General features: G+C 47.4%; 1 protein-coding gene across 12 annotated transcripts in view; it reads right to left on the reverse strand.

Annotated features, from left to right (window-relative positions):
* Positions 1-12,316, reverse strand: part of stxbp5l (syntaxin binding protein 5L) — a 123,126-nt gene that overhangs the window by 56,794 nt on the left and 54,016 nt on the right. For all 12 annotated transcript variants that reach the window (XM_030343357.1, XM_030343352.1, XM_030343355.1 and 9 more), the window contains exons 4-5: positions 10,829-10,929; positions 5,939-6,073 (exon numbers count right to left, since the gene is read on the reverse strand). In XM_030343357.1, coding sequence (XP_030199217.1) covers positions 5,939-6,073; positions 10,829-10,929 — 236 coding nt within the window. The remainder of the gene's footprint in view (positions 1-5,938; positions 6,074-10,828; positions 10,930-12,316) is intronic.

Raw genomic sequence — 12,316 nt, forward strand, 5'->3', positions numbered from 1 at the left:
AGGTGAGCCAAGGGAGTACCCATGAACTAGTTGTTAAGGTCTGGTCAGTATCGCGGGCACAAACACACAGACAAGCAAGCACTGCTGAGACGCATTTTCTGCATCAAAACATATATACAGTACACACACACACACACACACACACAGACACACACACACACACTCACACAAACAAACAGACACGCACAAATGGCTTCAGACACAGCTGCACACACATATATTTTATGATCGCCATCCCCTGTCTGCTGGCTTTACAGCCATAAAACTAGTTCATCAATCACCATAGGAACCGATACTGTCTACTGTTCATCCTTTAATAGGCACAAACAAACCCACAAACACACTTCCATGCAAGCAAAAGGCGACGCACATAAACACTCACACACACGCACAGACTTGCAGAAGCAAAAACACACACACACACACACAGACACACACTCACATGCAAGCACACGCCGAAGTATTCACACACACACACACACACACACACACACACACACACACACACACACACACACACACACACAGATACACACACACACACACACACACACACACCCATGCACTCACATGCAAGCACACGCCGAAGCATTCACACACACACACACACACACACAAACACACACACACACACACACACACACACACACACACACACACACAGATAGACACACACACACGACACCGACCCCCACACACAGACACACACACACAGACAGAAAGACAGACGGACAGACAGCCAGACAGACAGCCAGACAGACAGACAGACAGACACACACACACCGACACACACACCCACACAGACAGACACACACACACACACACACACACCGACACACACACACACCGACACACACACACACCCGGCCCCCCCACACACACACACACACACACACACACACACACACACACACACACACACACACACACACACACACACACACACACAGGGCCGTGATTGGCAGCATGTGCTCGTCCTTCCGTCCCACTGAGCCTGTGGACCTCGTTGGGGTGCGGCCATTAACCTGATCAGCCGGCGCTTAATGAGAAACGAACGGGCTAATTATTAGGACCAGGAAACGCTACGTTAGACACCCGGAGGGATCAGTGCGGGGTAGCGGGTAGTCGAGAGCGATTTGTTGCTGTTTAGAAAGGTGTGAGAATTAGTTTTGATTTTACAACATTTTATATAAAATATTTTATTTGATATTTTTAATTAAGCAGATGGGATGCAGGATCTCGCGTATGGCTCTTTGCAAAGGAAATAGACTGTAAAAACTGATTAGGAAGAATATGACATTGTAATCTAATGGTATTACGCTCGGAAGGTATTAAACAATTTGGCTACGTTACAGCCCTGATCTGACCGTCTGCTATAGCCGGGTACTGCATCGCTAAAGACTCTCGCCGTCCATGTTTGAATTCCCTTTCATGGCTGAAAGGCGAGTACTGGTGCCACTGCTGTAAAGTGTTTCTGCTTCCTGCACCTTTTCAACAAACTCTTAGGGTTGAGCTCTTCAGGTTGCTTCAGGGAAGCGGTCTGGTTGGTACAAGCGTGTAGCCTTCAATGAGTTGTAACACTACACTGAAACAGGCAGTGATCGACTGTGTGGATGGTCAAGGGGGGATAGGACCAGTCAGGGGCATTATGGGTAGTAGAGTTCAGAGGAATATGGATACCAGGGCATATACCAGGGGAATAACAAACAAAGAATGTTATGAGCAAATGCACAGTTCCAAGTACTAGGGAGGAAGACAGAGTATAAATTGGTTTGTTGAGGGACCCGGGAGGAGGAAGAGATATGTGTCTTTGAAGCAAGCTGGGAGACTGAGCCAACAAAGTCTTTCTTTCATTTATGGGCAATAACCTTTGTATCATTCGGACTCGGGCTTCAATAATATCAGATTAAAGTGGCATTGAAGATTTTTATTTTTATTTTTTTGATCTGAGGATGTATGACTAGAGAGAGAAAGAGAGGGACGACAGATGGAGAGAAACAGAGAGAGAGAGAGAGAGCGAGAGAGAGATAGAGAGACAGAGAGCGAGAGAGAGAGAGAGAGAGAGAGCGAGAGAGAGCGAGAGAGAGGGAGAGAGCGAGAGAGAGAGATCTGTCATCCCTCCTCATTCCCTTGGGCTACAAATAAAGTCAACTCAGACAAACACTGTCATACTGAATGCTAAATCCTGTTTCCTTTTTGATGTGGAAATATTATTAATGTATTTACCTTCACCTGCACCTCACTGATACCGCCATCTCAATTTAATAGTATTTGAAGTCTGGAATATAACGTTTTTTTGTTTACTTTTTAGGTACTGCCCTCTGATGTTGGCGTCTATAGTAGTATATATTTTCATCAACGTATCAAACTAGCTTGTCGAAGCCAAGGCAGCAGGTAGCGTCTACCTGGACGTTGATTCAGTCTAGCTCCGCAGATGAAGAGACTGCTTTGCGATGGGAACATGTTGATTTGTTTGGATTCAGGTGAAATCACAGCCTGCGACAGTTTCAAGGGCCAAAGTGTACACAAGAACTCTCTAATGGCGGATTTAAAGTGGAGGCGGCAAGATTGTTTAGCGTATAAATTAAATAAATTGCAGTAAATGTTAAACGTAGCAGGTCACAAATAACACAGAGAGACCAAGAGACAAATGTTACATTGTGTCCTGAAATTATTACTTTGATTGTTTTTTATTATTGTATTCCAGACACTTTCAGATGAACCAGGGGCCAGATTTGATGCTTCAGTTTAAATAACCAATGATATTGCAGAATTGGTCATTAGGTGGAGGGCATAGATTATCCAAGGCAAAATGACCCCAAAAACGACCTACTCCCAGCATGACTCTGGGATAAAGGGCTATTTATATTGAGCACACGACATTAGCCCTGCAAGGCAGTGAAAATAAGGCAATGAAAACTATAGATAGCTTTAAATTCATAAGCAATTATATGTTTGGAATATGGCTCACGATTATGTTTAATATGTTCGGTGTGTTGTTGAGAGGGGAGCAGGACTAATGGATTTTATGTAAAATGTTAAACTAAAACCACTTCAGGGATATCACATTTTATACAATACCGTCGTAAATCTTCGAATCGCTGCTTCAGAAAGTAGCAATAAATGGACCGGCTAACTTGGCTGGTCACGTAGCTCGCGGCGGCGTACACACGCGCAGAGTCTCTAGCCGCAGACGGCTCCTCGTCAAGGCTAGGTCCCTGAGTGTTCTGTTTCCCTGCCTGTTTGAATTGAAATGCAAAGCAGGCACTCCTGTGCAAATCCACTTCAGCTCCGGCGGGCCCTGTAGTGGCGCTACAAGGACCCATCGTTCTTTTTTATACAGAAGCCCACATCATTTCAGACTCAGCTCCCCTCACTTATTGAATAAAAGCCTCCATTAGAAAAAGTCACCAAACAAACCTTGACGACGTGGGACACATGCACTCACTCATGCAGACATTTGACACACAGGTAGACAGATGCACGCACACAGGCACACACGCACACAAACACGCACGCACACAAACTATGGTAGGAAAGAAACTTGTTTTAACAAGGGCTTTTTATGCATCCATGTTATAAGTTTCAGGGTATTTTGATCATTTCCTGGGCCATGTTTTCAAATGTTGGTAAATATGTTATTATTTCTATGTTGCATGCACCAATCTTCAATGAGAAAAACAAAACTTGGATCTGTTTTGCAAATACAGAGGGAAATACAGAAGTGGACTCATGAGGGCACACAAACAGACACACAAATGCACGCACACACTTTTGCAGTCATTAAAAAAAAGTAGAAACAGCGGTAGGAGCAACTGACAAAAGCTTACACACTCACGCACACACGCACGCACGCACGCACGCGCACACGCACGCAGACAGACAGACAGACAGACAGACAGACAGACAGACAGACAGACAGACAGACAGACAGACAGACAGACAGACAGACAGACAGACAGACAGACAGACAGACAGACAGACAGACAGACAGACAGACAGACAGACACACACACACACACACACACACACACACTCAGTCACTTTCATTTTCTTTCTGTTCGAAAGACAGGAAGAAGGCGTGTTTCACCCTGTGCGCAAATCTATGTTCCACAAGAGAGCCCGGTCCTCATCCCTATTCATGTCCAGAGAACATGGGACCCCAGCCCTTCCTGCTGGTGCTGTTCATCAGCCATGACTCAGCCTCAGACAGCCTGAGAACTCGCTGCGGTGCGTCTCTGATGGAGAAGTGCAGCGCAGCGCATGAACAGACCGCCAACGCACGCGTCCATATCAACATGTGACGCGCCCGGAAAGGAAAGAACCAAGAGAGGAAAACAAAGGGGTCTTTGGGTCTTACATTTCCTCGGTCCTCATTGGCTGACGGTCTGCCTGCCCTATTCTAACCCCCCACACACACAAATACACACTTCCACACCCATGTGCGCACGCACACGTGCACACACACACACACTCTCCCACGTCCATATACACGCACGTCGCACACCAACACAAACACACCCACGCGCATTAGTGCGGCTTAGCTCGCGAGAGCAACACTGTAGACGCCTGACAATGACTGGTGAGTGACTGGCGAACCACTGCTGAGTGACAGGCTGCTGGAGGAAGCCACTTGTCAGGCTAACACCGGGGACGACGCCACGTGGGAGGGTGAGACGATGGGCACAGGGGGGCCCGCAGCGCGTGACACAGCCCGGTCCCCCCCCCCCCCCCCCCCCCCCCCCCCCCGGGGCGTGGCTGCGGTTCACAGTGTTGCTAACGCACGCGGCACGCAAAGTCCGACCGCGGTGCACAGCGGGTAGAACAACCAGAAGTGGGGTGGGGAGTGGCGGTGGAAGGGTGGCGTGTGAGGGGACGGCGTCTGAGAACAACCAGGAGTGGTGGAAGGGAGCAGGAGGGGGAGGCAGGTTGACCCTTCAGGTCAAGTCCTGTTGATATGATTGAATGCGGACGGCAAGTTCAACCCCTGCCCCCCTCCCCCCCCCCCGCCCCCCACCCCGCATGCTCCATCGCTCACACCAACACACGCGCACAACCATGCACACACAGGCACACACGTGCGCGCACACACACCCACACACACACAATTACAATTACAATTAGGGCATTTCGCAGACGCTTTTATCCAAAGCGACTTACATCGGTTAATGCACACATTGACACACACGCACACACACACATGCGCATGCACGTGGGCACACACACATGCACAAACACGCTCACACAGCCATCACACAAACGCAGAGGCGCACACACCCACACACGCACACACACCCAGACACTCACACTGACACACACAGGCGCTCAGAAACCCACGCACACACATCTACACAAACTAACAAACGCATGCACGCACACACTTTCGAAGTCATTAAAAAAAGTATAAACAGCAGTAGGGCAACTGACACGAGCTCATTAGAAAGCTTTTCACTTGCACCCACAACTCTGAACTCCAATCATCCATGACCCTTTGTACCATCATCAACCATTATGACCATAATCATAGGCCTTTTGACGTCTGGATTCATCATGGTAATTGCCGTCCTCTTCATCTTCATACTCCTCCTCTGCCTCCTCTGCTTCCTAGGCATCATCTGCAGCATCTACATACTCCTCCTCATCTTCTATGCCATCTTCAACATCTGCATATTCCTCGTCCTTCTCCTTCTCTTCCTTACCCTCACCATCCTCCTCTTCCTCATCATCCTCCTCATGGACCAACTCTTCTTCCTTCTCCTCCACCTCCTCATCATCATCCATCGATACTCCTCATCCCCTCTATCATCGACATCATCAGCATCATTTGCATACTCCTGATCCCCTCCAAAATCATCATCAGCATCCACTTCCTCTTCCTCAGGATCCCCGTCCCACCTCAGTGTAGTGCGTAGCGTAGTGTGCTGCGACGCTGACTCACAGTTCGATGGCCTTGTTCCACATGATGACGTAGCCGGACAAGACAAAGGACTCGATGTTGACGATGTGAGTGTTGCCTCTCTCCGTGCCCACGTACAACCACTTGCTCTGGAACGGAAGGTGGCAGAAGGTGATCCTGGCAGAGAAAGAGAGGCGGGAAACGGTCAGGTTGTTGAACGTATACAGTGCAGCCATTGATATACAGTGTGCAGTATAGGGTTACTCGAGAAGTGATGTCAATGATACCTGTCATTACTGGACGAGTGTGCGAAAGTGAATCATCTTTGAATGCATAGAGTCACCCTCAAAGATACAAACACATTCACACAACCCACACACCACAGTGTTCAACCACTTTACCTTTGGCTCATAATATTATTATGCTGCTATGTGTAAACATCACCGAACATCTCCAGCATGTAATTGCATACATGTTTATGTGGAATGCACATGCTGCTCTAATTAGTGTTTTCAACTAATCGAAAAACGTACACAAAAAAAATTCCCTGCTCTCTGCTTTCAACATGCTGATCACTCATTTCCATAATAATTCATAATTATACAGTTTCTTTTTTAATGACGGTGATTAAGGACTAATTGTGGTCTAATGGGCACATTGTTTGACTGTAATATTCTGTCTTGTTAAAAATACAAAACAGATGCTCTCTTGGGCTCCTCGCTAAAAAAAGACATTTCTGACTGTCAGGTTTCGCTGCGCTATCCTGGCTGAATTCAGAAGCAATTAAGAAATTAATACCACAAAGCTTCGAGACTAGATAGCGCTCTAGCAAATGTGGTCTTCCAACATGAGATTATGATGCAATGTTGCGTCCATCTTCTGGGCTCGTTAAATATTAAATAGTTAGCAACTATAGCAACTGTAACTTCTTTCAATACCAAGGTTTAGAAGAAATCAGCAGGAAACAGAGCGCTCGCTTATCGGGCGCCCCTATCTCTGGAACAGCCTGCCACCGCTAATTATGGAGGCCGACTCTGCCCAGATATTCAAAGCAAGGCCAGTTGAAAACCAGCCGCTGTTGCCAGGACTGATGCTGAATGCGTGGATGTGTGTCAGCGTCTGTGTCTGACTATGTGAATGTTTCTGATTGTACCGAATGTTTGTGTAGTCACTGAATGAGCAGCTGTCTTCGTGTTTCTAGTTCTTCTAATACATTTTTCTTCTGTTTTAGGGTGTTTTGGAGACTGTGACTGGATTTTTTGGACCCCCTTTACAGTTAAGCGGAAAGCATCCCAACACCATAGACACTATTCATAAATATTGTATTAACTAAATGATAAAAAATAAAATTTGCTTGTATGTATGTAGATATATGGCCTGTCAAGCCCTTTGAGGCCGTACCTGTGATTAAGGGCTAGACAAATACAATTTAATTTAATTTAATTAAGTGGTAAATGGTTAACTTACTATCCGTATAAGTTGTGAGGAATAGTCATTGTATGTGTTTGAGTCTATTGGCAATATGTGTATAACATGCATCATGCATAAAAACTGTTATTGAAAACCAAACCCTAACACAACTTCAGTTAGATGATGAGTGGTATAGTGGGTTACATAGTAGTGATACAGGTACAGGTTTCTTTATTGATCCCAGAGGACATTATATGCAACAGTTGCTCAGTTAAAGCCGGAAAAATCTAAGTAAATGGAATAGAACAAGCAATATAAACAAAAAAATCCTGTTTAAATATAATTTTTGTAAATATAGATAAACTATGCATCTAACCAATAGCAGAACACAAAAATAAAATAAAAGTATATTTTTAGCTGAAGCTAAATAAAGTGTCTCAGGTATATTACAGGCATATTGCGCAGGTCATCTGAATAAGATGAATAGTAAAATGGATGAGTTCAAAGAGGCTAAGTGATGACTTGATTCCGGTCCAAATCTCAACCGTGATGCACCTAGTTTCCAAAGCTGTTACTGGCAGTTTCGGATCACCAGGCAACATCACTCAAAAGTTCTAACCTAACGCCCCCGCCCCACCAAATCTGATTGCAGCCTGAGCAATACAGCAATACAGACCATCCCTCAACGAAAAAAAAAGTCTCTACCAGAAGTGCGCCACAAGGCGTTTTTCATACACCGCTAGTTGGCTAGCTCAAACAGGGCTTTCCCTCCAGCTAACCGGTATATTTCCTTGGCCCCTGATGTGACCCTTCCTGGGGCCCGCCCTGGGTGGTGGCGTAAGCCTCCGTCGTCCTGTTTGTAATCACTTTCGCCGGGGGGGGGGGGGGGGGTAGAGATCAACACAGGCTACGTAATTCACTCCTGTCAATGGTGATTACCATGCGGGGAGGAGGGGGAACAGCCCCCCCTGCCTCCAGCCGCCCAGCGAGGGAGACAGGATTATTATACAGGAGATAAACGACACAGCAGATCAATTCAAAAAGGATTTGGGAGGCCCGGCTGGAAGACAGGACAGGGCAGTTGTACGTCTAGCTAGCTACCAGGGAGGTTCTTGTCTCGGCTTAGCATCACGCTTTTTTTATTACATTTCGTGGCGCACTCATATTGCGTGTTCGGCGTTTGTTTCGATTTCGGAATAGAGTGATAGAAGATTCAGTGGAACAACAATTGAGCCGTTTTATTTTAGAAGTCCACTTTCTCCTCAGCTCCATGGCTTTTGCATGTGATAATCAGTGGAGAGTGGCGGTGGGACCGGGCACACTAGTATGCTAACCTCGTAGGCCACTTTGTGGAGAGCCGGGGTCGAGCCTGAGAGCCGAACCGCCGAGCTACGTCTCATTCCCTCGCTCTTTCAACCCACTTACCCATCCGGTTTCGCAGTGGAAAATTAATTTATTACCTATGAATATGTTTATTTCCGAGCGAGCGTTAAATATATGCATTAATGGTTTTATCTATATATTTGCTCATAGTCATAAGCCAAAGCTGGACTATAAAACCAGAGATAAAAAAAGCCCTCAAATGGCTCAGTCAGAGGCAGAAGGATGCAATGGGCAACCAGCCAGCAAATCTATAAAGCGACTGATGTTGCTGTATAGACGATGGTAATGTCATCCCCCACACTGACCGTGACCTTCCCATCCAAAACAAGGACCTGGAGTTAAATCCATTAATTTCGGTGTACACCGTCGTCATGGGAACACTCAGGGCGGGCAAAAGAAGATTCTCCCACATGGAATGGGATTAATGTCAAAGCTCTTCAAGGATAACTTGGGGATTTTTCAACCTGCTTTCCCATCATGTTGGTTCTAAAGTGACTACTTTGGACAACAACTTTGGGAATTGTTTGAGCCAGAGCCTCTCAGGCTCGGGTTGCAGCCCGGGTTCGGGTGCAATTCACCCTTAGGGGCGATGGTACCCTGTCTAGGTGCGTCCTCGGAAAGGGAATTAGCCCCCACACGGGAGTTGAGATTTGCAGGAAGAGAACCGCTTGAAACGTGAGTGAGAGCTGGAGAGGCGGGAACTCCGGCCAGAGTTTCTTGTGTTTGTTGTTGCGACTGCAGAAAGCGTAGTTCAGTGTTATCTTAAACACATAATACCCACGTGGGACTCATCGTTTGACATTATACTCTGACGTCTTAAGTGCAGGGTAGAGATGAAGGTCGCTTAAGACTGGAGCATATTCGCCTGTGATATGTTCCACCCTCCACCCAGAAGAAAGAAAGGGCTATCAAAAGAAAAGAAGGAAAAGAAGGAAAAGCAGAGTGGATGGCTGGCAGCAGATGGCCTCTGACAGGTCCCTGGCAGGGCCATTATCGACGGCGCGTCCACTGACTCATGCACATTTCCCCGGAGAGTGTCAGGGTGTTAGCGTGCTAATGCTAGGAGGCCAGCGGCCGTACCCGGCACTAACCACTGGGGTGCCCCGTGCCCTCTGAGCGATGACTCACGACGGTGCTGCCGCCTGACTACACACCGCTTTAATTCAGCTCCCTCCGGCGGAGGGGGGGGGGATCCATTATGACAGCGTTGCCTTCTCACTCCAGGCAATTATGGAGCCCATTGGAAGTTCAGCGGGGGGGGGGGGGGGGGGGGACGACGACTGGGTCGGGGATATGTGCAAAATCCATGGGAGGACATTAAATCATTTATTTCCTGAACCCAACTGTTTTCTCTTTTTTGCATCTTTATTTGATCTGGCTCGCCGAACGATGATCGAAACTGATTCAGACGGGGATGACAACGAGACACTTGCCGACGAGGTGAAGGGAACGATTTTTCTAAACACGCACGTGTGATAGTGTTTGGAAAAATCGTTCCTTTCACCTCGTTGTGTCGCAAGTGTCGTGTTGTCATTTCCGTCTGACTCTATTTCGGTCATTAAACCCTGAGGTCTCACCTGAAAGCTGTGTCAGGAGAATAACTCCCAGGACAGATCAATTTCTGTTTCCCCCCACCCCCACCCTCCTCCCAACAACTACTGGTCGCATCTTTGGCATCCATTTTCCTTCACCCCGGTATTTGACTATATTTTGGTCAGCAAAGTAATCCACAAAACATTTGAATGAAGCAAACTTTGGAAAAACAATGCATAAAGTTACTGGAGCCATGCAGCTTCAGTTCTGTGATACTGACCCTATTTGCTTCTACAATAGAGACGGACACAATGTATTTCAGTTAAAATAACACAGGTGGAACTGGAAGGATACAATGAAGGGATCGGGGGAAAGAGGAGAACGCATTTGACCCAATAGATGCGGAGCAGTCAGTGAAAGAGGCAACAGGTCTATATGAACAGTGAGGAATATGAATATGTCACCGAATCATCTATCACCACCACACGAACACACACACACACACACACACACACACACACACACACACACACACACACACACACACACACACACACACACACACACACACACACACACACACACACACACACACTCGGGGCTTACCTCTCCCTGTTGAACTTGAGCGAGTGCAGGATTGCGGGTCGTCTTTGCCGCAGGTTCCACAGGTGTAGCGTGTCGTCGGCGCACGCCGTGACCAGCGCCCCCTGCAGGCCGAGGGAACAAACAAAGAGGTTAAGACACGGAGAAGCACTGGAGTTTTTGGATTTTTTATTTTTTTTTCATTCATTTTTCATTTTTGTTTCCCAGTCGAAATGAAAGAAACACTGGGAGCACCGGGGGATCCGCATCACAATCGTAGATCGTGCGTGTCACCTCGTGACGTCCCTAATGCCTTTCTGTTTCAGAGCGTTCGAACATTTCCCTCTCATCCGCTGAGCCACTGAGTGCCGCGCCGCTGATGTTCTCCCTAATTGTCGAACCTAATTGCTCGTCTTCCGCCTCTTTCCTGTTCATAATGCAAATGCCGTTTGTTAATACTGCCCATTATATTCACATATTCATCAAACAGATGGTGCTCCCCCCTCCAGCACTAATATAAAACAGTGTAGCACTGCATAAACTCCCAGGAATATGATAATCGGATCATCCCCGACTCGCGCGCGGATAAAAAAAAATCGATAGGAGTTTTGCTGCGACACCCCGACGCTAACGTCGCCGAGTACAGGATTTAAAACGGGGGGTTCATGGAGGGGAGACGGTGGGAAACTGTCACTGATCAATACTGAGCGATCAGCACAGCTTGGACGCCGCCACCCAGAGGACTGGTAATAAGCACTAATGACGTTTGAATGGCGAGATCTGCAAATGGACCGGAAGAGCCACGCCTACAGCCCCGCTGAGGGCGACAGACAGGAAGAGAGATGGGTGCTGATTCCCTCCGTTTGTGATCATTAGAAGGGTGAGGGGAAACGTGTTGCTGTTAGGAGTGAGGGGTCTGTTGTCTGTTTGCAGTCGCACACACACGCACACACACACATGCACACACAATCTCACACACACACACAGCAAAGGTTGGTGCGATATCTGCAGATAGGCTGATAAATCTAATTAGCAGCCCTACCACTGGTTGCAAGGGATATGTGCAGAGTGTGTGTGCGTGTGAGATTGTGCGCGTGTGTGTATGTGTTTGTGTGAGTGAGATTGTGTGTGTGTGTGTGTGTGTGTGTGTGTGTGTGTGCAAGTTGTATGTGTGTGTCTGTGTGTCTGTCTGCCTGCGTGCGTGCGTGTGTGCCTGTGTGTGGGCAGCCGTGTGCATTGACACACGGCAGAGAAATGCCGTCCCAAGAGACACACACCGTGTTTGCGTCATCAGTTATTGGAGCGTGGTGAGGGCAGAATTGGCAGTTGAGTCATGTTTAATTCAACAGCCCGTCCCCTACTCGATGGTATCAGCAATATTATCAATGGCTCTGGCCACGGTCCCTCCACCAAAAAAAAATGCATGCGTCAACATTGAGAGGAAGAGGAATGGGCTGTCACTCAGACTTAGAGGGCCCTGCTAATTCACTTATCTGGGCCCCCCGCTGCCTG

This window comes from Gadus morhua, chromosome 20 (genome assembly GCF_902167405.1).
Source record: "Gadus morhua chromosome 20, gadMor3.0, whole genome shotgun sequence".
Classification (NCBI taxonomy): Eukaryota; Metazoa; Chordata; class Actinopteri; order Gadiformes; family Gadidae; genus Gadus; species Gadus morhua.